Source organism: Hibiscus syriacus, unplaced genomic scaffold (assembly GCF_006381635.1).
Source record: "Hibiscus syriacus cultivar Baekdansim isolate YM2019G1 unplaced genomic scaffold, ASM638163v2 tig00112217_pilon, whole genome shotgun sequence".
In the NCBI taxonomy this organism is placed as follows: Eukaryota; Viridiplantae; Streptophyta; class Magnoliopsida; order Malvales; family Malvaceae; genus Hibiscus; species Hibiscus syriacus.
In genome coordinates this window covers 1039404-1067344 of record NW_024063270.1, presented here as the reverse complement: position 1 = coordinate 1067344, position 27941 = coordinate 1039404, and the positions used below count along the sequence as shown (strand labels likewise).

Genomic DNA, 27941 nt, shown 5'->3' with positions numbered 1-27941 from the left:
AAGATACGTTAACAAATAATCAAATTGAAATGCTATTGGTAGTAAGGTTGTAAATGAGTCGAGTCGAGTTCAAGTATTGGTGAGCTCAACTCAATCTGAAAACTCTAAAATAGAGTTCGACTTGACTAAAAAACTCACGAGTCTAAAATTTTCAAGCTCGACTCAAACTCGAAACTATGAATTTAAGCTCGTAAAAGCTCGAAATGAAAAAAAAATCTTAAACTTAACTCAATTGAAGCTCAAGCTCAAACTAGAACCTTAAATACAATAACATTATACTGCATTTCTTAAAAAGCAACACATAAATATTAATACTATTAAAAATTTATTTTAAAAATAAATAAAATCTTAATATATTATATTTTTTGAGTTGTTCGCGAGTTTTTTGAGTCAAGTATCAAATAGCTAGTTTCGGCTCGTTAAGAGCTCGAGTCGAGTATTTATTGAGTTTTGACCAAGTCGATCTTGAGTAGCTCACTATCTATGTTGTCTCATTTACAATCATAATTGATAGTTTGAAAATTAATATAAAATAATTAAAACTTCAAAAATTAATTTAGAATGAGACCATAATTTGATAATAGACAAAAAATATTTTTAAAAATTAAGGACCAATAAAATAAGTTCATAGATTAAAGATCTCTTATGCGATTAACTCTAAGCTTAACATAAAAAAAAAGTTCTCTAAATTATACCATTATTTACTTTAAATAAAAACTAGTTTTTAATCAAACTAGGTCTCTCGTTGTTACTTTAAGTCCTATTTAGCTAAAAAAATTCTTTTAACCAATAACATATAATCGTAACACAGATTTAAAATTTATTTTGATAAAAAGATAGGATAAATATTTAAAGTAAAAAAATGTATTAGGATAGTCGAAGGAAAAAAAACCCTCAACTCTATCCTATATAGATTTATCATTTTACATTAAATATTTTCCGTAGTCTACATTTAGATGGTGAACAAAACCTTAATAAGTAGGATTAATTATCTCATTCATACATGAATTATATCCGATTCTCAGTTTCATACATAAAGTTTAAAAATTCTCAATTAACTACATAATGTTTTCTGTCGTTAACAGGGTATACCTATTTTCGTCAAGGAAGATGACGTGGAACTTTTTGACCTATAATAATCTGACACGTGACGAATTAAAAAATATTTTTAAAGATTTTATTCTTTGGCTATGTACTCCTCAATATGGTGAATAATCTGTCACTCTTCTAGGCAAAATCTATCTTCCTACATCAGCATCCTTCACCAGGTAAAAAGAAAAGGGGAAAATTCAATATATACCAGAAAATTATTTACAAAATTGCTAATTTTGGAAATGAAAATAACTTCAAATCACAGATTGATAAAAACACATCTCATAAGATCAATTAAATAATTCAAAATCCCTCATTAACAAAATTTCTCCTGTTTCAATAAGGAAACAAGCAATGCTTGACCCTGAAGTTCTTTCATTTGCCTATGTTTTCTCGGGAACCAACCAAACAGGAAAAAAATAAGTTCAAAAGGGAAACCCCAAAACCATACTTACAAGCTGTCGTTGTCATCTCCGACCTTGCAACCATTACCGCCCCTCACTCTCCACACCAAAACAAAGAAACCCGATTCAGTAAAACAGATGAGAAAAGTAAATTAAAAAAATAGAACAAAGAAAGGACAGATGGTATAGAGAAACAAAAAGAACATGAGATACAGAGAACAAAAGGAACGTGAGATACAGGCAAGGACGGATGGTCCAGAAAACAGAGTAAGTCCAATTTGAATTGTGACGGACGGTTCTAAGTACCACCGAGTTATCCTTGGATGAAAAATAAACACGGAAAGAGCCAGGAGAACCCAGACCGGGGAAGCAACGTGTGCAGTAGTTCTCAGAGACCATAAAGGTAAATGGGTTTTTGGTTTTCTGCTCAACGATAGAAGCCGAACTTTGGGGGTTTTATGAAGGACTAAAAGCAGCTTAGAAGATGGGAAGTCGAAAGATAACAATAAGTGATTCATCTGTTGAATCTCAGTCGAAGGAAAGAAGACGACCTGAATCTTATTCACCATATCGAGGAGTACATAGTCAAAGAATAAAATCTTTAAAAAATATTTTTTAATTAGCCACGTGTCAGATTATTATAGGTCATACGATCCCACGTTATCTTCCGTGACGAAAATAGATATACCTATTAACGGCATAAAACATTATGTAATTAATCTAAAATTTTTAAACTTTATGTATGAAACTGAGAATCATATATAATTCATGTATAAATGAGGTAATTAACCATAATAAATAAGATAATCCTACAATAACTTAATTTAAGGTTAGAAAATAGTAGAAAATAAAAGTAATTTAAAATATTATGAAAAATATAATATTTTTTATTAGTAATCGAAAATATTATAAAAAATTTAAACAAAAAATATTAAAATAAATTAATATTTTAAGTTACATGCAAAAAAAAATGTTAAATTTTTTATAATATTTTCGATAACATATTTTATTAGTGTTAAATTGACTTCCTTATACTCTCCAAATAAGTAGGACCAAATTTTGAGGAAATTTTTTTTGTTGAGTTTATTTGATTTTCTTTTTTGGGGTTTAAAATTGAAACCGTCAAGATTGAGAAATGATCGCACGAATGCTACGAACTCCATTTCTCTCACTTTGTAAATCTCAGGTACTTCACTCGTAATTCCAAACTCTCTCCCTCTCTCACTTTCCTTCTAATTTTCTGCTCCCCCCCCCCCCAATTTTCAGCTACCTTTTTGCTCGCTTCAAATCCTTTCCGGCTCTCATGGACGGTAATTTCCCTAAAAATTGTCTTTTTAGTCAGAAATTGAATATTTCTTGCTGCTTCCAAGCTTATACGCTAATTTCGTTTAGGTTTTCCCTTGGTTAGGGTTTATAGAAACTTATTTCTTTCCAATTATATCCTTTCTTGAGGAACTTTGCAATTATATCTCAATCTAGAGTTTTGGCTACCTGTTCAATTTAAAATCGAGTTTATTTTGAGGGATATCTTAATGAAATTAAAATACTGCTATCATATAATTTATTACTTGCTGGACTTGATGCTAGTTTCTTTTGATTTTATGATATTTGAATAATAGTGATGAATATAGTATAGTTGAAGTAATTTGTCTTACTAATTTGTTAGAGAATATTATTGTATGAAGATTTATTTTCTACTTATATGCAGTTCCTGTACTCAAGTGACTGAGATTTTTCGTTATCGTATTGGAATATCATCAAATACAATCTCTGTTTATGGATTTAGAACGTTTTGCACTGGCACTGATAAAGGTGCGTGGTGATCAATGACCATAAACCATCGTCAATAATGTTGATAATATGAAGCAAGGACACATTACTGTTGATCTGTTTCTTTTGGAATCGAGACTGTTTTTTCGTTTGTTATCATGGAAGTATAACATTTTGGCAAATATTTAAGAATTAAGACCTTCCCTTGTGAACATTTTTTGCAAGAGGCAAACCGAATGCATTTTTAGTTTATAATATTCTTGATAATTGATTTTTAGCATTTTTTATGGAATGGTGGTTGAAAAGGTTTTAGAATAGACTACAGCTTTTTAATTGGAAGTTAGAGAAAACAATGCCCTCTTAGTTCAATGGTTAAATTTATTTCTCATTTTGACTTTGAAAAATACATTTTTCTTTCATGCTCTTTCTTATTGTAGAAATTAAACACAATTTCTTTGGCAGCCTAAGACTGTCTTAACTTCTTTATTTACTATCCCGTGCTGCTTTATTTTTCGGGGCCAAAAGCATCAATTTCTCTTGCCTTTTCATATGACCTTGCACTTTGTTTTTACTGTGCTGAGTTTAAAATGTAGTATTGAACTTCATTAGCTGAAGTGCTGAACTTAGAATGAATAAAGGCTATGAGATGGGATTAAGTTGGTCAATTTCCTTAATGAATGACTTTTTTTGGAACCATCCTTAATTTTTGAGGTGTCATTACTCTTTTAGGGGATTAAACCTGTATGATATGCTGTGATATATAGTTACTCTTTTCCTCACTTGATGGCCTGAATTTTTTTTTCTGTATTATTACAGTAGTGGCAGTTCTACATAGTGGCTGTCATTAGTTACTGACATTTTATGATGAAATTATATTTGATCATAATGGATGGTTCTTGTTGCCTCATGTGGTTGATTGGCTTTGTTAGATTTGTCGACTAAGAAGTGTGTTCCGTGTAACTCAAAGGATCTACGGTCTATGACAGAAGAAAGTGCAAGTAAATTAATTCCAAAGGTATGTTTTCAAAATATCTATTAATTTTTTTCATTATAAACCGGAACCTTTACTGCTTAAGTGTTGATCAGGTGGATGGTTGGAATTTGGTTAATGAAGGGGATACATTGAAGCTAAAAAGGTCTTGGAAAGTAAAGAGTTTCACCAAAGGACTGGAGATGTTTCAGCTCATATCTGATATTGCTGAAGCCGAAGGTACATTGTGTAATCATTTTCACTCGATATAGATCTCTGATGAAAGGAAATGAACGTGTAATTGACTTTTTTGGAAATTTTGGTCATTACATGGATTAGTGAAAGGATTGTTGTTAATACAGGGCATCATCCAGATCTGCATCTGGTCGGATGGAACAATGTAACAGTTGAAATATGGACTCATGCTGTCGGTAACCATTATCTAGCCCTTGAAAAGACTAAATTTTTTTCTTCCTTTTTGCCTCTTTTATTTTATTCTTTTCCTTTTCCTGTACTTGTGCATTTGACAAGGATGGCTTGTATCTATTTTTCCTTTGTTCATTAATCACCTGGCTTTTACCTGTTCATGCCTGATGAGAAGCAAAGGTTCTCTGTTTCTTGAATGATCTGCTAGCATGCCGTTAATCTTGTTCTTTTTTTTAAAAAAAACTATTTAGTATTTACTGTTAAAATGAGTAAGAGATCGGAGCTGCCAAATTTTATCTTGCTTTGATGGAGCTAAGGCTTTAATTCTCCTCTAACTCCTATTGTTCAAATATGAATATTCCTTCTGAATAGGTGGACTTACGGAAAATGACTTCATACTTGCTAGCAAGATCAATGCTCTCGACCTGCACCATCTTCTCAGAAAGAAAGTTACCAGTTGATAGGTATCAATGGAATGTTAAACTGTACGCTCCTAGTAATATGTTTTTGCTTTGTTGGAAACAACTATGTTTTCCCTCTGCAACGTTGCTGGTTAATCCTTTGTTCTATGAAATTTTGACGAGGATTCTACAAACATGGATAAGTAGATAGATATAGCTAAATGAAGCACATGAAATTTGCCAATGCTAATATTTACATAGAATTAATGAGTTTCCAAAGGTTTGGTTAGTTGGTTTTTCCTTGCATTATATTGATCTCTTGTGTATTGCCTCCAAATGAGATCCATTTGTTTATGTTGGATGTTTGAAGCCTTGCCTATCAACTTTTGTCCCTGTTGGGACCACTTGCCGCATTGATGAACCCATGAATGGATATATCATGCGTTGCATTATGTATGGTGGAACTGGTCCCTAGCTTGGTATTATGCCGATATTTATTTAGAAACTTAGTCAAATAACAAGAACCAGGATTTCCCTTCCCAGATTAATATGTAGAATGGAATAAATACATATAGGAAAGATGATGTGGAAGCTGATGACTGGACAGGGTTGCACTGTTGTAGCTTTAAATATCTTTATATATAATATAAGCAGTTAGGAGTGTAAATGAATCGGGCTTGAACGAATAAGATTGTGTTTGTTTGTTTATTTTTTAATGTGTTTATGTTCGGTTCGTTTAACGTTGACAAACATGTTTCTTTATATGTTTGCTAAAGAAAAATAGTGAAATTACACCATTAGTGGTGAAATTACACACTAACCCTTAAGTTCTTTAAAGCTTCATAGTTTGAACTCTAAAATTTAATATGTGTTCTATCTAGTTCCTATCTCTGTCAATATTTAAAATATAAAAAAGGAGAATTGGGTAAACAAACTTATAAATGAGTAAAAAAAAGCTTATTAGTGAGTTTTAAATGAGTGTTCGTAAACATAAACAATTAAACACATTTTTGTTTTGTTACGAGTCTAAGAATTGTCATACTCATATTTTTAATTTAATACACAAACATTATAAGAACGATTCACAAACAGTTATCAATCACAAGCACTCTATTCATATGCACTCCTATAAATAACTTTGCTCATTTACAGCCGTACACGTGGGTGCTCCAACAGATAATTCTCGCTTAAATGGTCCCGGGGTTCTAAGTTGCTCCTTTACGAGGAACTGGAAAGTAGGAGTGTATACATAACCTCCTGGAGATAACAATGTGTATTAATCTAATGTCGTCTATGAAGGTATTAGATCATAAATTTTAATTTTGGAGATGACATTAGTCATTTATTAGATTATAAATTTTAACCTTGGAGATGATATAACAAAGAAGTTGATAAATGAAATCGGGTCATCTACTTTGACCACGTCAATATAAATTGAGGGATGACATATTTTGGACATCTACGATCTTTTAATGCTCCTTAAAAATCCTAATCCACATCGGCGGTAGTAAACAAATACGTCCCTTTTGTCACTTGATCAAAGGCTTTTCTTCCAGCTTTTCTTACTGCAGTTGTGGCTTTTCTTCCAGTTTCCTCAATGGTGGTTGCGACATAAATACCTTTTCACGAAAATCACCATTGGGAAGGTATTATTAACGTCTAATTATCGAAGAACCCACCCATTTGAGATAGCAAGGGATAAAATAACATTCACGGTAGGGATGACAAACGGACGGGTCGGGCCCCTCCCCCATTCCCATACCCACCTAATATTTTCAAATCCACCACCCGCCCACCATTCATGATGGGTACAAATTTTCAAACCCACACCAGCCCACGCTAGTACATTCTCAAATTCATCCTCACACTCATTACCCAACTGGAGACGTACCCGGTTAAACTCGCCTAACAACAACTTTAAGTTATACATAAACAACAAATATAAAACAAACACGTCCATTAAGAAACATAATAAGATAAATCAAAGATTATCTGAGTTAAGTGTTAACATAGATTTTAAAGTATATAAAACACCATAATAAAAGACATAATTAAAGTCTAGAAACATAAATGACAAACACATAATATTTTTGTTCTTTGACACATATAAATGACAAACCCTAAAATTATACCTAAATTTATAATGGTCTAAAATTTAATGGGTATTTAGTGGGCGGACGGATGTGAGGCGGGCGGATGCGGGGCGAATAAGGTCTTAAATCCATCATTCGCCCACTACCTGCGACGGTACCACTTTCTAAATCCACATCCGCCCACTACTCACTAAAATTATACCCATTCCACCCCAATTGAAGCGGATACGGTGCGAAATCCACAAAATTGTACCCGTTCCTTAATTCACGGTCGTAGTCTTCACTATGGGGCTGAACGTGTCGCCAAAGTCAGGGCGAAGAACTTGCGAAAAACCCTTTGCCGCGAGTCTCGCTTTATAATGATCAACAGTTCCGTCCGATTTCTTTGACTTCAAATAACCATTTACAGCCTATAACCAACCGACCGTCAGGTAATGAAACCAAATCCCATGTCTCATTTTTTTGAAGAGCATCGTATTCAACCAAAACCACCTGCTTCCAATGAGGGCAACGGAGGGCTTGACCAATGTTATCAGGAATCGAATCTTCCAACTGATGGGCAACACTGGCAGCAAATAGTTTGGGTTTGAAAATTCCTGTCTTACTTCTGGTTACCATGGGGAGATTGTTGTTAGAGGAAACAACCGGAGTAGCGTTGTCAAGCTGAGCTGGGACAGATCGCTTAGAGTCATTATGCGTAGAAGTAGCGGGGTTGGTAGGAGAAATTATTCAGTGAAGGACCAGTGTTGTCACTATATGGCACGCGAGAAGCAGTATGTAAAGGGATCGAAGGCCCACCATTAGAGCCTCCTGACACAGCATAATTTGAGGTCAATGAGTCATTGGAGTGTAAAGGTGACACATCTTGTACACGGCCTTTACATAACTCTACTACACCTGCAACTACAAAGATGGGTGATGAAAATTGTGGAGCAGTACCCCTTGACTCCAACGGAGACAAGACATTAGCAAAGGGGAACACGTGTTTGTCAAACACGACGTTACGAGAAACAAAGAGATCATCCGTGGAATCCATGCACACGTAGCCATGATTCTGCATGCTATATCTAAGAAAGGTGCATGGCCGGGACCGAAATGCTAACTTATGATTTTGAAACGGACGAGTGTGAAGGAAGCATCGATAGCTAAATACTCGTAGATGTCCTATGGTAGGCTTCTTGCCATGCAATCGCTCAAAAGGAGACTGTCCATTCAGGACCTTTGTTGGAAGCAGGTTTAAGAGGTGAACTGCGCTGACTACAACAAAGGACCAATATTCCATTGGAATAGACACCGTATCTAGCAACGTCAGAGCCATCTCGATAATATACCGGTGCTTACGTTCAACAACATCATTTTGTTGAGAAGTATGAGGGTAGGTCACCCAATGAACAATATCGGCTTTGCTTAACAAAGGAGACAAGCTGTGATATTCTCCACCCCAATTACTCTGCACAACTTTAATGGTGGTGCCAAACTGGTCAAAATAAACTACTGAAAAAGGTGAAACACAACCAAAACTTGATCTTTCGACTTTAGCAAATACACCCACGGGTGTCTTGTGAAGGCATCCATAAAGGAGACATAAAAGCGAAACTGATTCGAAACAATGAGAGGCGGCCCCTAAAAGCCAGTATAAACTAATTCAAAAGGCTTGGTATAGACAATAGTCGAGGTAACAAAAGGCAAACAATGACTCTTTCCCATTTGGCACGAAACACACACATTCAACATTTTATTGATGGATTTAGGAAGTGAGACATTACAGTCACTATAAGCATGAATTAAAGTGTCATGAGCAGGATGCCCAAGAAGATTGTGTCACAAGATATACTTCTCATTTTCCTCAGCAACACACACCTTAGAATTCTCACCACAGTAAAACGACGGACCATGATCAAAGGTATAAAGACCGTTGACTTCACGCCCTTGCAACAACACATTTCCAGTCTTCTCATCTCGAACAATACATCGATGCGCGTGAAACTCTAAGAAAACTTGATTATTTTTAGCAAGCTTTGACACCGAAACCAAGTTTTTAGTGAGATGAGAAACAAGTAATATTTGATTCAATCGCAAAACTCGGGAAGAAGAAATCAATGAATATTGACCAACACAGGTAATGGATAAACCTGAACCGTTACCAACCACAAGCTCGGTTGCATCAGTAGTGGCATGGTATGTGGCGCCAGTATCAACAACCCACAGTGGTTTACTGCCAGAGACATGAGCAGGGGTTGTAGTTGTACTGCCTAGAGAACGAGATTGGCCATGGTAACTACAATCACAACCATGGCAGGAGGACGGGGCAATATAAGAGCAGACATTTGCAGTTGGAGCATTGTTCATCGACTGAGGGTGGGCACTCATCGCAGACACATCGGGATAGGTATGGTCAAAACGATACCAACACTTGTCCACAAGGTGACCATTTTTGCCACATAACTAGCATTAAACTCGACAACGATCCCTGCCACAACCCCACGAGAATGTTGTGAACGACTAGTGTTGCAAAGTCAATTTTGGTAGGTTGTAAAAGCAATAATAATTGTTGAATTGTCAAATCAAATTTTCTGTGGGTTGCTGGCAGAGAAACTTTCAGTGCAAGTGAGAAGCAATTGCTGAATTTTTGAAACGGGTAAAATGTATTTTAGGGTATTTTCAAAGATTAGTCCCTAAATTTAACTATAAATACCCTTGTTCATTTAGCTTTAAAATCATCCCAAAATCATTTTTTCTCCCAATACTAGAGAGCTTTCTTGTGAGTAGTGAGTGTTTTGTAAACACATATAAATTTTCTCTCTTAGTAAAAGATCTGCAGCAGTCCGGAGACGTAGGCATAATTGGCTGAACTCCGTTATCAATTTCGGATATTATTTTTCCTCTTTTATTTCACATTCTCACTAATCTGGTTATAGAGAAATTACTCGTACTCGGTTTATTTTCTAACAACTAGTAATCAAAGCTTTTGGTTGTGAATTTCTCAATTTTTTGTGAGGTTACTATTCATTAATATTCATGTGAATAGTGAATTTTGTGAATAGTAAAAATTTTGTCGGCGATACGAATTTGTCGACGGAGGTGTTCTAATACACGGTGGTTCGCAAGAATTGTCAGAAAGGATCCAAATGAAGCCAGATTCGAGTGGGAGCGATGGATGCAAATGAAGGGAATATGAAAATTGAAAAGTTCGATGGTGTAGACTTTGGCTTTTGGAAGATGCAGATTGTAGATTTTCTGTACCAGAAAAATCTATATCAACCTCTCTTAGGAAAGCAACCAGAGGGCATGAAGAATGAAGACTGGGCTCTTCTCGACAAACAAGCCCTCGGAGTTATCCGACTAACGTTATCCCGCAATGTTGCTTTCAACATAGCAAAGGAAAAGACCACGGCGAGTCTTTTGGCTGCTCTCTCCAGTATGTATGAGAAGTCATCACCCTCAAACAAAGTTCATTTGATGAGGCGATTATTCAATTTACGGATGGCGGAAGGGGCATCAGTGGCTCAACACCTAAATGAACTCAACACTATCACAACTCAATTGAGTTCTGTTGAAATTGAGTTCGATGATGAAGTTCGAGCTTTAATTCTCTTATCATCTCTACCAGACAGTTGGAATGCTACTGTTACAGCAGTTAGCAGCTCATCGAGAAACATTAAATTGAAATTCGACGATGTTCGGAATCTGGTACTGAGCGAAGAAATTCGACAGAGATAATTGGGTGAAGCATTAACCTCCTCAGCCTTGCACACAGAGTCTAGAGGGAGAACTTCAGAAAGAAATTCAAATCGTGGTAGATCCAAATCCAGAAGGGGAAAATCAAGAACGGGAAAGAAAGATTATAACTGTTACAATTGTGGCAAGAAGGGTCACTTTAAAAGAGATTGTTGAGCACCGAAGAAAGATATCGGCGCACAGGAATCTGCAAATATAACAGAGGAGACAGGTGATGCCATGATTCTAAGCGTCAACAGTTCGATTGAATCATGAATCTTGGATTCAGGAGTATCTTTCCACTCCACCCCACGACGAGAAATCATCTAGCTGATGATGAAACCTTGAAGATCGTCAGAAATGAGACATCCGATTAAAGTTGCCAAACCAGACCACCTGGACGCTGAAAGGAGTGAAACATATTCCTGACCTCAAAAGAAATTTTATTTCTATAGGACAACTTGATGGAGAAGAATATAGCACAACCTTTCAGGCTGTGAATGAAAGATCACCAAAGGAGCACTCATCATTGCCCGTGGTAAGAAGACTGGTACTCTCTATGTAACCTCAAATTTAGAGAATATCATTGCAGCAGCAGATGCTGATGGAAAATCAAACCTATGGCACCAAAGGCTTGGCCATATGAGAGAGAAAGGGATGAAGACATTTTTTTCAAAAGGGAAGATGTCGGATCTAAAGAATATAGATGTCGGACTATGCGAGGATTGCATCTTTGGAAAACAAAAGAAAGTCAGTTTTGCAAAGATTGACAAGACACCCAAGACAGAAAAGTTAGAGTTGGTTCATACTGATGTATGAGGACCATATCCAGTTCCATCTCTTGCAGGCTCACTATATTATGTCACCTTCATCGATGATTCTACAAGGAAGGTGTGGGTTTATTTTCTGAAAAAGAAATCAGAAGTCTTTGATACCTTCAGAAAATAGAAGGTCATGGTGGAAAATGAGATTGGTTTGAAAGTCAAGCGGTTGAGGTCTGATAATGGAGGAGAGTACATAAACAGTAGATTCAGAGATTTCTGCGCAAACAATGGGATCAAGATGGAGACAACAGTTCCCATGACACCGTAGCAGAATGGCGTAGCAGAGTACATGAACAAAACTCTAAATAAACGTGCCAGAAGTATGAGGATACGTGTCGGCTTGCCCAAATTTCTATGGGCTGAAGCCATTAACACTGCAGCTTACATGATCAACCATGGGCCCTCAGTTCCCTTGGATAGTGGAATACCAGAGGAATTTTGGAGCAAAAAAGAAATAAACCTTTCACACTTAAGAGCGTTTGGTTGTATTTCTTATGTACACATAAATTCTACTGAAAGAAGTAAACTTGACGCCAAGCCCAACAAATGTGTCTTTGTTGATTATGGTGGTGATGAGTTCGGTTACCGATTTTGGGACTACGAAAATCGAAAGATCATCAGAAGCAGAGATGTCATTTTCAATGAAAATGTGATGTACAAAGACAGGTTAACCATATAATCAAGTAGCTCCAATATTGAAGCTGAAACAAAGGAATTTACTGAGTTTGAGGAGATTTCTGGAAATGATGTTCAGATCAGTCCTGAAGCAGTTCAAGAAGAACCATGCACACCAGAATTGAGGCGCTCCTCCAGAATTCCTAAACCCACCCAGCGTTCTTCACTTTTTTGCACTACTTGTTGCTGATGACAATGGTGAACCAGAGTGCTATGATGAAGCAATGCAGGTGGAGGATTCAGTCAAGTGGGAGTCTTCCATGAAAGATGAGATTGACTCGCTTATGTCAAATCAGACATGGGAATTAGCTGAATTACCACCAGGCAAGAAAGCGCTCCACAAAAAGTTGATTTACAGGATCAAAGAAGAGCACGATGGGAGCAAACGCTACAAAGCGAGATTGGTTGTCAAAGGTTTTCAGCAAAAAGAAGGTATTGACTACAATGAAATTTTCTCTCCAGTCGTGAAACTGTCTACAATCAGACTGGTGTTGAAAATTGTAGCTGTAGAAAATCTATATCTTGAGCAGTTAGATGTAAAGACAGCTTTCTTTCATGGTGATTTGGAGGAAGAAATCTATATGAGGCAGCCAGAAGGCTTCATAGAGGCAGACAAGAAAAACATGGTATGCAGGTTGAAGAAGAGCTTGTATGGTTAAAACAAGCTCCTAGAAGTGGTACAAGAAGTTCAATAGTTTCATGGGTAGAAATGGTTTTACCAGATGCCAAGCAGATCATTGTTGCTATATCAAGAAGTTCGACAACAACTTCATTATTTTATTATTGTATGTTAATGACATGCTTGTTGCATGTTCAGACATGCAAGAGATTATAAACTTGAAGCAAAAATTGTCGAAGCAGTTTACAATGAAAGATCTGGGCGCTGCAAAGCAGATTCTTGGGATGAGGATCAAGAGAGACACATAGTTGGGGACTTTGATGTTATCACAGGCTGAGTACATCAACAAAGTACTCTCCAGGTTCAGCATGCAAGATGTTAAACCAGTAAGTACACCTTTAGGTGTTCATTTTAGACTCTCCAAAGAATAGTCACCAAAGACGGAGGAAGAACGTGCACACATGGTGAAGGTTCTGTATGCCTCAGCAATTGGAAGTCTAATGTATGCCATGGTTTGTACTAGACCATATATTGCTTATGCAGTGGGAGCTGTTAGCAGGTACATGAATAATCCGGGCAAGGTACATTGGGAAGCAGTCAAATGGATCCTCAGATATCTGAGTAGTACTAAAAACAAAGCACTTTGTTTTAAAGGTGGAGATACGATACTGACAGGCTATGTAGATGCTGACTTAGCAGGAAACGTTGACATCGAAAGGAGCACTACATGGTATGTATATACTCTAGGAGGTACTGCAGTGAGTTGGGTTTCTCACTACATAAGATAGTTGCTCTCTCCACAACTGAAGCAGAATATGTCGCTGTTACAGAAGCCAACAAGGAGATGGTTTGGCTCCAAAGTTTCTTGGAAGAGTTAGACAAGAAACAAGAAAACAATGTCTTGTATTGCGACAGTCAAAGTGTTATCCATCTAGCAAAGAATCGTCTTTTCATTCCAGGACGAAGCACATACAATTGCGATATCATTTTATCCGATCTCTTCTGGAAGATGGGATTTTGAAACTGGAAAAGATTAGTGGAGCTCAAAATCCGGCAGACATGTTGACAAAGACGGCGACCACGGACAAACTGAAGTTGTGTTCAGCTTCAGTTGGCATGCTAGAGTAATAAGACCAGAAATGTTGCTGCATTGATCGAGGTGTGAAAACATATTAAAATCAGTCTTCAAGTGGGAGATTATTGCAAAGTTAATTTTGGTGGGTTGTAAAAGCAATAATAATTGTTGAATTGTCAAAGCAATTTTTGGTGGGTTGCTGGCAGAGAAACTTTCGGTGCAAGTGGGCAACAATTGCTGAATTTTTGAAATGGGTAAAATGCACTTTAGTCATTGCACTTTAGGGTATTTTCAAAGATTAGTCCCTAAGCTTCAACTATAAATACCCTTACACATTTAGCTTCAAATTCATCCCAAAATCATTTCTTTCTCCCAGTACTAGAGAGCTTTCTTATGAGTAGTGAGTGTTTTGTAAACACCTGTAATTTTTCTCTCTTAGTAAAAGATCTGCAGCAGTCCGGAGACGTAGGCATAATTGGCTGAACTCCGTTATCAATTTCGGGTATTATTTTTCTGCTTTTATTTCACATTCTCACTAATCTGGTTTTAGGAAAATTACTCATACTCGGTTTATTTCCCAACAACTAGCACCAGAACGAACTTCCAGAGAACTCGAGTCCACTGCAGTAACATCTTTGACTTGAGCAACACTGGCAGTAATGTGAAGTTCATCAAAACGATAAAAAAATTTCTAATGGGTTTCAGCATCAAGAAGAACTGTTATAACCCATCAAGGGTGAATGATTTACGGCTAGGCGTTATGACTGCCATAAACGGGCGATACTCAACCGACAAATCATTCAAGATGGTGGCGATTTGCTCGCAATCGGAGACGGGGCTACCACAGGTGACCAAGGCATCACAAATCTCCTTGACTTGGGAGATGTACGAACGCATGCTGAGATCTCCCTTCTTCACAAATTTTAGGTGACAGTAGAGATTCATCATAGAAGTAGTAGACTTACTGGCAAAAAAAATGATTCATCGACTGCCAGACCTTAGTTGCCGTCTTCGCCCCAACAAGCTGAGAGAAGCTGTGGGCTTATCGTGGATAACAACCAGGATACGAGGGTGTTGTCTTGAGCAATAAAGACTTCATATGCATCGTTGTCGACCTCTTAGCTAGAATCAAGTGTGACATCGGAACGGTAGCTGAATGGACCCGTACAAAACCTTCTCTAACCCGTGCCTATGAACAGCCAAGAGAACTTGATGTTTCCACAATAAGAAGTTGAACTCGTCCAAAATGATGTTATTCTTCTTGTTTGTGAACATCTTGGAGTTGGACAGTGAAGAACCGTAGGAATTTGACACATGATCGGAGGAAAAACCACGAGACATATCCGTACAAGCAGAACAATCGAGCGCAGAGGAAACCAACAACCAGAACGACCAACGAATGATACCATGTTAACGAACTAGGGTTTTGACAAAGGTAATGAAATGGAAGAAAAGCTTATTATTCAAAAACTGAAGAGGGTGGCTTTATAGCATGAGCCACACCAGTTATACAAGGGTGTAATAGGCGTGGGTGTAAGGGAAAATTATTTCCACACTGTTGCAACGACCTAGCAACATTCCAATATGCTAACAACCAGGATAACAAACTGCTGACATAAGCAAACACTTAAACACTATATAAACAAACTGCCTAACATTTCAGATTTTTTTCTCGGTGCTTGCCCTGCTTGATTTTCAAGGTCTATGCAAACGTATTGCAAAAACATTGGAGAAGTTGAATAGAATCATCGATAAAATGATTGATCAACGAATGGAGGTGGAGAATAAAAGTGAGAATTCGTTGGAGGAAGTGAAGGACTTTTTCACATTTGTTTGTATTAATTGAGCTTAAACAACATCATTTACCAATCCTATTTTATGTTTTTCTTAATATCCCTCCAAAGTCATAATTATGGTTTTCATCTTAATCACCGTAACACATATCGTCATCTTATTAGTTTGAATAAAATTATTAAAAAATAACACAGAGAACCAGTGAGAAAATAGAAAATAACATGAAAATATAGAATTCTATGTCATTCCATTATAATTTTAGTGGTTGATGATCAAAAATAATAATAATAAGGTTAGTGACTTTTTTTATTAAAAAATAATATGATGTCAAAATAGAAAAGAAACAATAAAATAGTGACTAATGATGTAATTTACCTTTATTTAAATTAGTTTTCTATTTATTTTCTCTCTCTTCAATAATACCACCTCAAGGTATTATCAGCACATCTTGATTTAATAGATGTTCGATTGGAGACAATTTTGAATTATAAATTCAATTGATTTGATTTAGTGGACTGAATAATTGAATACGAAGGTTTAGTTAAAAAAAGATTTAAATATTAAATAACAAGGTGAATTATTTTAATACCATTGCATTTTAGGATTTATATTAATTTTATCAATGAACTTTAAACTGATTCAATTATACCATTGAATTTTAGTCTTGGATTTAATTAAAATATTAAGCTGTTAAACCACTAACAATCGAATGATGTGACGATTTGGCATTGTTATGTGCTGACGTAGAAGTAGAAAAGAAAAAAATTTCACCTCACCATCTTCTTCGTCAAAGTTCAGATTTTTTTCATCCATTTTTAGTCGTCGTTAAAAATCGTCATTCTTCACCGTCTTCTGTGGCTACCTTAGACATCAATGAACTCTCTTCATCTATCACTTTATCAGTTTAGATTTTCTTAAAACCTCTTCAAAATTCACGGATAAAAATAACTATGTCTTGAGATTTGGGAGCTTCCTTGCATTTGAGAGATTTTATATGTTTGTTCAAAAATTCAAATGGTAAGAAGCATTCTTTCAAGAAGATGAGCAATCAAAACTAGCCTCATGGGACGATTGTCGAAGGAGATCAGAGATTCATAGTATTAGAACATTGAACCTTTCGATGGATTTTCATCATAACTCAATCTTGAGAGAAGAAAGAAGAGTGAAATGTAAATGTTTTAGTCTCAGTCTTGATGTGAATAGCGACTGATGATGGATGAGGATTGACCGACATCAGCAACGGGAGAAGTTGAGGATCTTTTACAATGATCAAATTGATATACAAACTAAATTTCAGTTATAAAGTTAAAGTACTTTCAAGTTTATAATAAAATCGATACATCAACTACATATCACAAGGAAGAGATCACGTCATTAACAATTTAACGACCCAATACCCTAATTGATCCGGAAAATAAAGTATGATATTAAAGTTAATGTAATGTAAAGATCAATGGTTAAAACAATACATAGCCTAAAGCTTAGTGACATTCGATGTAGTTTACCCTAAACAACAAATACAAAAAGCCTGGGCCAAACCGAGCAAGAGCTAAGAAATTTCTTTGGTTTGAACGGTCAGTTTGCTCCACTGAAGTCTCCTCCATCCAATTTAAATTCACTTGTTGACCCGGTTAAGTCTTCTTAAACAATTTTCTATCCAAAATTAAAGAACTTCATAAACAAACAATACAAGTTGGGAGAAAAAAGAAAGAAAGAATGGGCATTCACATGGTGTTTTACTTCATCCTGCAGCTACCATGGCTCATACGTCTAACAACATCGTTCGAAGCAGGCGGGTCTGGTTGTAATGAAGCATGTGGGACTCTTGCCATTCGTTTCCCATTTGGAATCAAAACAGGTTGCTATAACAATTCCTGGTTTAGAGTAACTTGCAACGAAACAGCTAATGGACCAAAGCCTTTCATCAGTCGCATCAATTTGGAGCTGCTCTATTTGTGGTCCGACGGCATGCACAACCTTGTCACCGTCAACAATCCGGTAATCTATCTGAATTGCAACGGTAAAGGAAGCAATGCCACCACTTCTCCTGCTAGTGTCAACCTGAAAGACGGTCCATTTGTCTTTGCAAGTAGATACAACGTATTTGGATCAGTAGGTTGCGGTTATTTGGCCATTTTGTTTCGAAACAATGAAACCGATCCCCTCGTTGTCTGCCTGCAGCGAAGATGTCGCGACCCTATTTCTTCGAAGTTCGGTGGCTGCTCTGCCACGATTCCTGAAAACCTCACTTCCTATACTACAGCCTTGAGATCCGTGACAGAGATAATGAGCCCTGAGGAAAAAGAATACAGCAAGAGATGCACATCTACTTTCATGTCTGATTACTCCACCCAGTTGTCAGGTATAAGTATTCATTCAACGCATGTTCCTGCATCGCTCGAGTGGAGGCCCGTCCCATGCGATTTGGAAGGTTACCATTTTTACTATCATAATCTCATAGATTCTACGACAATTTGACATTGATTGATCTTTGACTGGTGCTGTACCATTTTTCTATGCAGCCTCACTATGCCCTGTAGTAGAACCACCTTCACCATACAAATTTGGTTGTAATGAATCATGCGGGAATGTTGAAATTCCATTTCCATTTGGAATTCAAGTGGGCTGTTACAAGAGTAAATGGTTCAGAGTAACTTGCAACAAAACTGCTGATGGGGAGAAACCTTTCATCAGTAGCATCAATATGCAACTTCTCAATGTTTCGTTTTACGATGGCACAGTTACTGTCAACAATTCAATAACTTATTCCGATTGCCCTGGAAAAGATCGAAAAAACAATGGGGTTCGTGCCATTGGTAAGCTAACAGGCACCCCATTTTTCTTCTCGCATATCTTCAACAGATTCATGTCTGTAGGTTGTGGTAATTCGGCTACTTTTCTTCTTAGCTCGACTCATGGTACTCGTATTCATGGTTGCAAGCAACCTCCTTGTGGCAATACTATGACTTCAACTGTTAGTTGCTCCACTAATATTCCCCCGGGTCTCAGTTCTTTTGCTGCAAACATCACACGATTTCGTCCTAGTAATGGCAACAACAGATCATGCAGCTCAGCTTTCATTGCTGACATGCGTTTTCTCGACTCAATTGAGGCAAACTCTGACCCCAATAACACAACAACTAGTCGTACTTGGACGCACGTTGCCACAACACTGGTATGGGCTACACCAAAACGAGGGCTCTGTGAGTTGGGAGAAGAATCGGGCACCGTTTGTAGCCCTGATGGTCGATATTGTTGGACAAGCTTGAGCAAAATGCATCTGTGTGTTTGCTCCACGGATAACGTTGAGGACTATTGTTATCTTTCCACTGATGTATGCCAAGGTATCGTATTAAAGTTTTCATTTGTCTTAATTGACTTTTTTCTAACTTGAGTTCATTTCATAAACCACAGAGGTCGGTAAATGCGTGGATATGAAATATAGCAATTGTTTTATGCTTTGCTTGAATGCTCCCGGTAATAACTGCTCGTCGTCATGTCCTGCTCGATATGAATACTCGAGCTTGGAAGATATGTGCAAGCCCAAAGATTTTATCAATTCATCAGAGTCTTCAAACAAAAGGGTCAAAAGATCTCAGAATTTGTCTGTCATTATAGGTTGCAGCACTAGCATTGGGACGATACTTGTGCTACTTGTTACATGGCACTTGCAAAAACTAATAGAGAGAAGAAACAACATCAAGTTGAAGCAGAAGTATTTCAAAAGAAATGGAGGCTTACTTCTGCAACAACAATTGTCCAACAATGAAGGAAATGTTGAGAAAATCAAATTGTTTGCTTCAAAGGAGTTGGAAAAGGCAACCGATTATTATAATGAGAATCGAATTCTTGGAAGAGGCGGTCAAGGAACTGTGTTTAAAGGAATGCTAGCAGATGGAAGCATTGTAGCAATCAAGAAGTCGAAAATGGCGGAAGAAGATAAATTAGACGAAAATGAGCTTAAACAGTTCATCAATGAGGTGATGATTTTATCACAAATTAACCATAGAAATGTGGTTAAGCTTTTAGGATGTTGCCTTGAGACAAAAGTCCCTTTGTTGGTTTATGAGTTCGTCTCCAATGGAACACTGTCTCAACTCATACATGAGCCGAATGAAGAGCTCCCTCTCACAAGGAAAATGCGATTACGAATTGCGATTGAAATCGCTAATGCATTATCGTACTTGCATTCTGCTGCTTCCATCCCTATTTATCATCGAGACATCAAGTCCAGCAACATACTTTTGGATGATAAATACAGAGCAAAAGTGTCGGATTTCGGAACTTCGAAATCGGTTGCGCTCGAGCAAACGCATGTAACCACTCGAGTACAGGAACTTTCGGATATTTGGATCCCGAGTATTTTCGATCGAGTCAATTTACAGAAAAGAGTGATGTGTATAGTTTTGGAGTTGTGCTCGTCGAACTTATAACAGGACAAAAACCCATCTCTTCAAGTCAATCAGAGGAAGTGGTGAGAAGCTTGGTGAACTTCTTTCTACTGTCGATGGAGCAGAATTCCTTACTTGACATTGTTGATCCAATGGTGATGAACGATGGCCCCGAAGAAGAGATTGTAGCAGTTGCTAAGCTGGCAAAGAGGTGCTTAAATCTTAATGGAAAGAAAAGACCCACAATGAAAGAAGCTGCTATGGAGTTGGAGCGGATTAGATCCTCTGAAGAAGCTAATGCCGCTGAACAAAGTGCAGATGAAGATTCTGATATAGACGACATAATCGAACTTTCAACCACTGCTTCATCTTCAACGTCTGGTTCAGTTCTTAACGATAGCGAAGCTTTTACATTATATGAGGAGTCTTAATTAGTCGGTGGTCAAAAGAACGATTTTTATCCCTAAACTTTTCAGATTAAAATATTATGTCTGTAAAAATATTTAATTGTTTATTATTAAATAATTAATTTTAGGGTAAAATATATAAATGGTCAATAAACTTTTCAGCTGCTTACATTTAGGTCCCTCAACTTTTAAAACTTACAAACCAAACATTTAGTTCGTTTGCAATATGGTCCCGATGTAACCGCCGTTTTACTATCGTTAGGGGAAATTATATAAATTGTCAGTGAACTTTTCAGACACTTGCATTTAGGTCCCCTCAACTTTTAAAACTTGCAACATAATCATTCTAAACCCTAAAATTCAAATGCTTCAATTACATTCTAAACCTCAAATTCCAAAAATACTTCAATTACATGCTCAACCCCAAATTCACAATACATTCTCAAAATCTATCATAACAAACTGAACTTGAAACAACAACCTAAACCCTCAAAACATAACCGTTTCAAAAAAAAATTAACCAACTATAAGTGAATAATAAATGATTATGTCGGGTTTAGGGTTATGTTGGACCTAAATATTCAATTCAGTTTATAAAGTAGTTGACTCGAAATTTTTTCGATTTGAGTTTATAAAATTTAAATCAAGTCGAATTGAATTGAATTTTCGAGTTTCTATTTAAATTTAATTATAAATATTTATCATATTATAATATTATTTTATTCTAATTCAGTTCAGTTTATAAAATAGTTAACTCAAAATTTTTCGATTTGAGTTTATAAAATTTAAATCAAGTCGAATTGAATTGAATTTTCGAGTTTCTGTTTAAATTTAATTATAAATATTTATAATACTATAATATTATTTGATTCTAATTTAAATAGTTTTTAACCATATACAATACATATATTTCTTCATATTTTTTCCATATGTGTTATACATATATCATACAGAGTCAAGGGACTTTACTCAAACTTGAAAATTAATCCACTAATTACTAAAAATTTTGAGATATTCGAGTTGTATTTTACAACTCGATTTTAACTTGAAATTTTTTAAGTTGAGTTTATGAAATTACAACTCAAAGTCAATTTGTATCAAATTTTTTGAATCAATTCAAGTCGAAAAATATTTTTTTCCCGAATCGAATTGAGTTTTGTTCACTTATAGTTGGTTAAATCTAACTTTTAAATCATAAACCCAACATAATCACTTGTTGTTATGGATCCAAAATGAACTAAATGTTGTTTATTATGTTGGGTTAATTGGTGGGGAAATTTATCATTTAAGGTTATATTTGAGGGTTTAGGGTTACTGCTTCAAGTTCAGTTTGTTTGATAGATTTTGAGAATGAATTATGAATTTGGGGTTGGTCATGTAACTGAAGTATTTTTGGAATTTGAGGTTTAGAATATAATTGAAGTATTTTGGAATTTGGGGTTTAGAATATAATTAATGACTGTGTTGCAATTATTAAAAGTTGGAGGACCTAAATATAAGTTCCTGAAAAGTTTAGTGACCATTTATATAATTTATCCTAACAACAGTGAAATAACCGTTATGTTGGGGACTATTTTGCAAATGAACTAAATATTTGGTGACTGTATTGCAAGTTTTAAAAGTTGAAAAGAGCTAAATAAAAGCATCTGAAAAGTTGAGTGACTATTTATATACTTTACCCTTATATTTAAAATAAATATTATCGTTCCAAATATTCATGTAAATTTGAGGCGAAGTCTAACAAAACCTTCTTTTATGTTCTACAATGCGACCGCCATCTTTACACTGCAACTTCTTCTCCTCTCTCAAACAGGTATTAAATGGTAGCTGCACTTGCAATTTTACAAATATTTGCATTTATCTTTCTATTTGAATCCTGATTCCCCACTTTCTTTCCTTCCAAATTCTTACAGGTTGAGAAAAGATTGAAACTTGAAGAAAACCAACCAGATTCAGGCCCATCCAGTTCAACCCCATCCCATGTTCCTGAAACTAATCCTACGCCAACACAATCTTTGGGCACACCGCTTTACCTGCACTTAACCAACCCTTCCAGCCCCAACGTTAGCAACACTGTCGAAGACAGTGAACCCCCACGAGCTTTCATCTCTTCTTTTACTTCACCACAGTTGCTTCCAACAGACGAAACCCAACGTCAGATAAACCTTCAGATTCTCCCATAAGAAAAGACAGGGATGAAATCGAGTATTTGATGCAACTTTTGGGTTTATCTGATAATTTTGAAGAAACCCAGAAAAAGGGGAAGCAGAAGACTGTCGTTTGTGGAGGGAATTCTTGTGGGTGTGAGTGTGGGTTTTATGAGAAGATTGTTGGGGTTAAAGGGCCAAAGTGTGAGAAGGAAGTGGAAAGGATGGAAGGTTGGATTAGATACTTCTTGGGGAATGGTAGTGAGCCTTTGAGGCTGGCTTTCTTGCTTATGGGAAAAGCTGCTTTTGAGAGTGGTGATGAATGTGGGTTTCAATGCCTGGAGTTCCCTTCTGCCATAGACGAATTTTTGAAGATTGATCCTCCTAAAGACTGAGAGCCTGAGACATTATTAGAGTTCTTATCCAATGGATTTTCTTCTTTCTCCATTGGCTTGAAGTTTGAAGCTTTTGCATATCACCATTTCATGTCAGCTTGTAAGAGGAGAGTCCGAGTCATTGGTTTGTGAAAGTACTTTCTTTTTGTTTTGGACAACTGAAAATATTATCATTTTATTTGTATGTTTATCTGGACTTGCTGATGTATATGATTTTGATGTGTTAATGATAAAAAAAAATTATGAAGTCAAACAAAGTTGCAGTCTGTTCCATTTCGAGTTAACTGGAAAGACAGTTTGAGATTGAGGAAATTGAAACTATTCAATAGAAACCAATACATTAGAATGCAATGGAGTTTGCTGCTGTTATGCATCTCTAAGGCAGCAGAGTGCTCGATTCTTCACGCGATTATGTCCTCATTTTCATAGTATTTTCTTTTAGCTTGGAAAGGATCGATAAAACCTCGTTCATGTTGGGTCTTTCCTCAGGATTAGGGGAGGTACAAAACAAGGCTAGTTTAAAGAGGTTTTCTACTGCTTCCATTTGTTCATCCGAAACATTCAAAGCTAGCATAGGATCCAGAACTTTAAGGATCCCTTTGGTTCCACTACCAAGGGATTTCTCAACTAGTTGTTGAAGACTAACTGGCAGTCCATCCTCTTCCATGACTCCAGTTGGTCTCTTTTTTGTTAGGAACTCCATGACTACTATGCCGAAGCTGAACACATCCACTTTAGTTGTAACATTCCTCATGTATGCGAATTCTGAAGAGGTGCAGAGTAATGTTTCAGTGATTCAGGTTTTGAAATGTTCATAATCTTATAATTATCCAAGCATGATAATTTGAATAGCACTTGATCTGTCGAAAGATATGAAGGGATTCCGCTGTTTATAGTTGAAACTAGATTACATATAACATGGGAGACCATGATTGTTAAAATTCTCTTTTCTCAATATGTCTGTTGAAAATATTGCAGGTTTGAAGAATTTTCTGGCATATGGAGAAATTAGTAAGTGCATTAATAAGTTGAAGTAATTGAAGAATACCTGGTGCCAAGTAGCCAATAGTGCCTTCAAATGCTGATGTTGATGAAAGGCTACTTCCACCATTAAGATGAAAATTCAGCATCCGAGCTGTTCCAAAATCACTAACATGCGCAACCCAATCTCCATCGAGAAGTATATTTGAAGGCTTCAAATCACAATGTACAATGGGGAAATCATACCCAGAATGCAAGTAATCCAATGCACTAGCAACTGCAATGCAAAGATCAACTCTTTTAGATAATGTTCAGATATCATAATCCATCATGGAACCATGTATGACGCTCTCTAAACTCCCGTTCTCCATGTATTGAAGATGATAGCCTTTAGTTTCTGGCTTTCCCATGCATACCCAAGTACCTTTACCAGATTCTTGTGCCTTAAATGGCTCAAGTTTTTTACTTCTCTGTGAAAGCTCTTATCAGATTCTTTGGAGAACTGATGCAGATTTAATTTCTTCACTGCTATCTGCTTGCCATCTTCTAGCTGGCCCTTGTACACGGTACTCAAACTGCTTGTACCAATAATGTTATCTTCGCTGAAAGATCTAGTTGCATTTTGTAATTCCATTTTATCAAACCTTCTTAGAGCTGCCGGTGTGAACTCTGGTTCTGGATTTTCCAACTCGACCAGTTTCCTCTCTTTGGCACGCCAGAGGAGGGATGAAACTACGAGCACTAGGATTAGTAGTACTGAAACAGTTCCAAGGATGCTGACAATTATTATTGCCTTTTTGGAAAATTGAATTGAACTTCTCTTGCTGCATGACCTGAGAGCTCTGTTTCCACAGAGAGCTTTGTTTCCTACCAAACTTGATGAGTTGATAGTTTTGAATATGCCGTTCTCTGGAACATGGCCTTCAAGTTGATTGAATGAAAGATCGAGATGTGTCAAGCTGGAACTATTGGTAAAACTATCTGGAATGCTACCCCGAAGTTGATTCTGGGAAACGCCCAGGGAGCTTAGATGCTTCAATTTCGCCAAGTTTTCTGGAATTTTACCATCTAATTTATTTCTTGAAAGGTTCAAGCTTCTAAGCATATCCATTCGAGTAAATGCCTCAGCTGAGATGATACCAGAAAGTTTATTTCCTGAAAGATCTAGAGAAAACAAATTTCTGCAGCCTCTGTTTGTTGTAGGAATGACTCCTGAAAAGTTATTGTTTGAGATGTAGATATCTTGCACCATTTCCAGCTTACCCAGCTCATCTGGAATACTTCCTTCTAAGAAATTGTTGGAGAAGTTCAGAAACAGCTGCATCATTCTCATCCCTGCAAACATGGACTTGGGAATCGATCCTGTGAGATGGTTGTGAGAGACATCCAATGTTGAAAGTCGATATAGATGTTCCATGCTATTTGGAAGGGACCCTTTGAGCTTGTTGTTGTTGAGGTTGAGGTATGTAAGAAACTCGAGCTTTGAGATGGCATTCGGAATGGAACCTGTTATCTTGTTGTGCTGCAAGTCTAGATAAGTAAGCTGCTTCAGTTCAAATAGTCTCCCAGGTAGGGCACCTTGTAGAGCGTTATCATGCAATGAGAGCCCTTGAAGGAGAGAGGCTTTTGATCATTCTGGTGGAATTTGGCCTGTGAAACCATTTCCAGCAAGGCTTAAGGTCACAAGTCGGTTCAAATTGCCAATCTCTGGTGGAATTGAACCTACAAATGAATTGAAACCAGCTTTCAAAACCTGGAGATTATAGAGTTTGCCTATATCTGGCTTTAACAATCCAGTAAAATTGTTTTCTGCTATACTTAGAAGACGAAGATTTGAGCAGTTGAAGAGATCATCAGGGATTTCACCCGACATCCTATTTGGCTCTATAGATAGAAATGTTAAATTTGGCAACTGCCCTAAACCTGATGGAATTTTCCCTGTTATATTATTAAAACCCAAAGATATAACCTGAAGATGGGTTGTAAAGCAATCCGAGGTTTTGTGGAAGTTTTCCTGTGAGAGAATTGTAGCTCATTGACAAATATGTCAAATTTGTCAAGTTGGTTATTGATGAAGGAATCCCTCCCTTGAACTTATTGGAATGCAGGGTCAGTACTTGTAACGAGGCCAAAGATCCAACCTCATCTGGTAATTCTGATCAACTTGTTCTCCGAGAGTCCTAACTGGTTAATGATTTCAATTGGAACAAGGAAAGAGGAATTGTGGAATTCAACTTGTTTTCATACAGTCTTAAAGTCTGTAATTGTACCAGATTTCCAAGCTCACGAGGAATGGCTCCCATGAACTTCTTGGTGTAGAGTTCAAGATTAACAAGTGACCTGCAACGACCTAGTTCTGATGGGATTTCTCCCTTCAGTGAGTTATTAAGCAGCAGAAGATATTCTAAACTCGACAAATTCCCTATTTCCAGAGGTATTACTCCGGAAAGATGGTTTTCACTTAGGTCTAAAGATTGCAAAGCTCTCAACTTGCCAATGGAAACTGGTATTGAACCTTCCAAACTGTTTCTAAATGCTACCAACATTTGAAGATTAACCAAGTTTCCTATGTTTTTAGGGATTGTTCCTGTGAGATTGTTGTAGATAATACCTAGAGCTAACAAGGAAGTGCAGTTGCAAATGCTGTCGGGGATGCTTCCGTTCAGAAAGTTATCGCCTAAGTCCATCGTTTGCAGATTTCTAATGTTTCCTATTTCCGGTGGGATTGGACCCGCCAGAGAATTATAGTAAAGAATTAGATCAGTGAGCTGGGAGCATAGTCCTAGTTGAGGTGGAATATGACCTGAGAATGAATTTGAAGTTAAATCAAGAACCTGGAGGCTTGAAAGGTTTCCAACAAATGGAGATATCTCCCCATTGAGCTGCATTTCAACCAGGGTGATCGAAATGACTCGACTCGAGGAAGGGTCACAGGCAATCCCAGACCAGCTGCAGTGATGGTTCGCCGCCGTCCAATCTGCAAGTGCTCCCAAAGGGTCATGAGTGACAGATCTCTTGAATGCCCGAATCACCTCAACTTCAACCTCTAAGCTCGGTTCTGCATACAGTGCAGTAAGTAAAACGGAACAAACTATGGCAATGATTAAACCGTTGATGCATTTTAACACCATTGGTAGCTAGAGTAATGATATTCTGAAACTACGAAGCTGATGATAGATTTGGATTCCGAGACATGCTTTTATGCACATTTCAACCGATCATTGTTCCCCAAAAACGGGCTGCAACTTGATAACCAAATACCGTGTCTTTAAATGACGATTTCGAGTAGTCTTTGACGCCTTTTCTTTGGTATCATTGACCTTTGAATTGAATCTGGAATATGATAAGTGACTGAATTGTCTTCTACCAACCCATCTACCATTCCGAATAAACACGAATACAAGTGGGGAACACGGTGATGATATGGCGTTTAGTGAGTTTGGTCAATGGGAAAGTAGAATGTGAAGTGGGAAGCTAGGGGCGTCAACCATTTGAACTGGTAAACGTGTAGTTGACTGGACGCAATGTTGAATGGGATCATGTAGCAGAATTAAGACAAGTTGTTCAGATTCTCGGTGGAGATTTGAGTTCATGCAATCGTGCTTGTGGGCCTGCTGTAGTTTTATATTCCATTTATTTGGAAGTCTGGACAACAAAACCAGTAATGTGCATTAATGGTATATACGTAGTGCTCACAAAAACTGAACGACCTTCCATCATATTCGACACAAATTAAATTAAGGGTTTGTGAATGCTTATA

The 27941-nt window shown here is 36.9% G+C and overlaps 1 protein-coding gene, 1 long non-coding RNA gene and 2 pseudogenes across 3 annotated transcripts; 3 read left to right on the top strand and 1 right to left on the bottom strand.

Moving 5' to 3' along the window:
* The first annotated feature begins 2581 nt into the window (after positions 1 to 2581).
* LOC120175930 (pterin-4-alpha-carbinolamine dehydratase 2, mitochondrial-like) lies at positions 2582 to 5202 on the top strand. 2 transcript variants are annotated; one of them, XM_039182472.1, is made up of 7 exons: positions 2582 to 2682; positions 2763 to 2806; positions 3205 to 3308; positions 4196 to 4281; positions 4353 to 4476; positions 4599 to 4667; positions 5035 to 5202. In XM_039182472.1, the coding sequence occupies exons 1-7, from the start codon at positions 2632 to 2634 to the stop codon at positions 5121 to 5123; spliced, it is 567 nt and encodes a 188-aa protein (XP_039038403.1). In that variant the 5' UTR covers positions 2582 to 2631; the 3' UTR covers positions 5124 to 5202. The 2 variants fall into 2 exon arrangements, with proteins under 2 accessions (XP_039038403.1, XP_039038402.1); XM_039182471.1 differs by having other exon boundaries at positions 2629 to 2680; positions 2755 to 2806.
* Positions 5203 to 17525: 12323 nt separating this feature from the next.
* LOC120175876 lies at positions 17526 to 20682 on the top strand (annotated as a pseudogene).
* Positions 20683 to 22389: 1707 nt separating this feature from the next.
* LOC120175933 lies at positions 22390 to 24292 on the top strand. The gene is made up of 3 exons (XR_005521286.1): positions 22390 to 22471; positions 22572 to 23328; positions 24179 to 24292. It is a non-coding gene; the product is annotated as an uncharacterized LOC120175933 (long non-coding RNA).
* LOC120175932 lies at positions 23538 to 27368 on the bottom strand (annotated as a pseudogene).
* Positions 27369 to 27941: the final 573 nt, after the last annotated feature.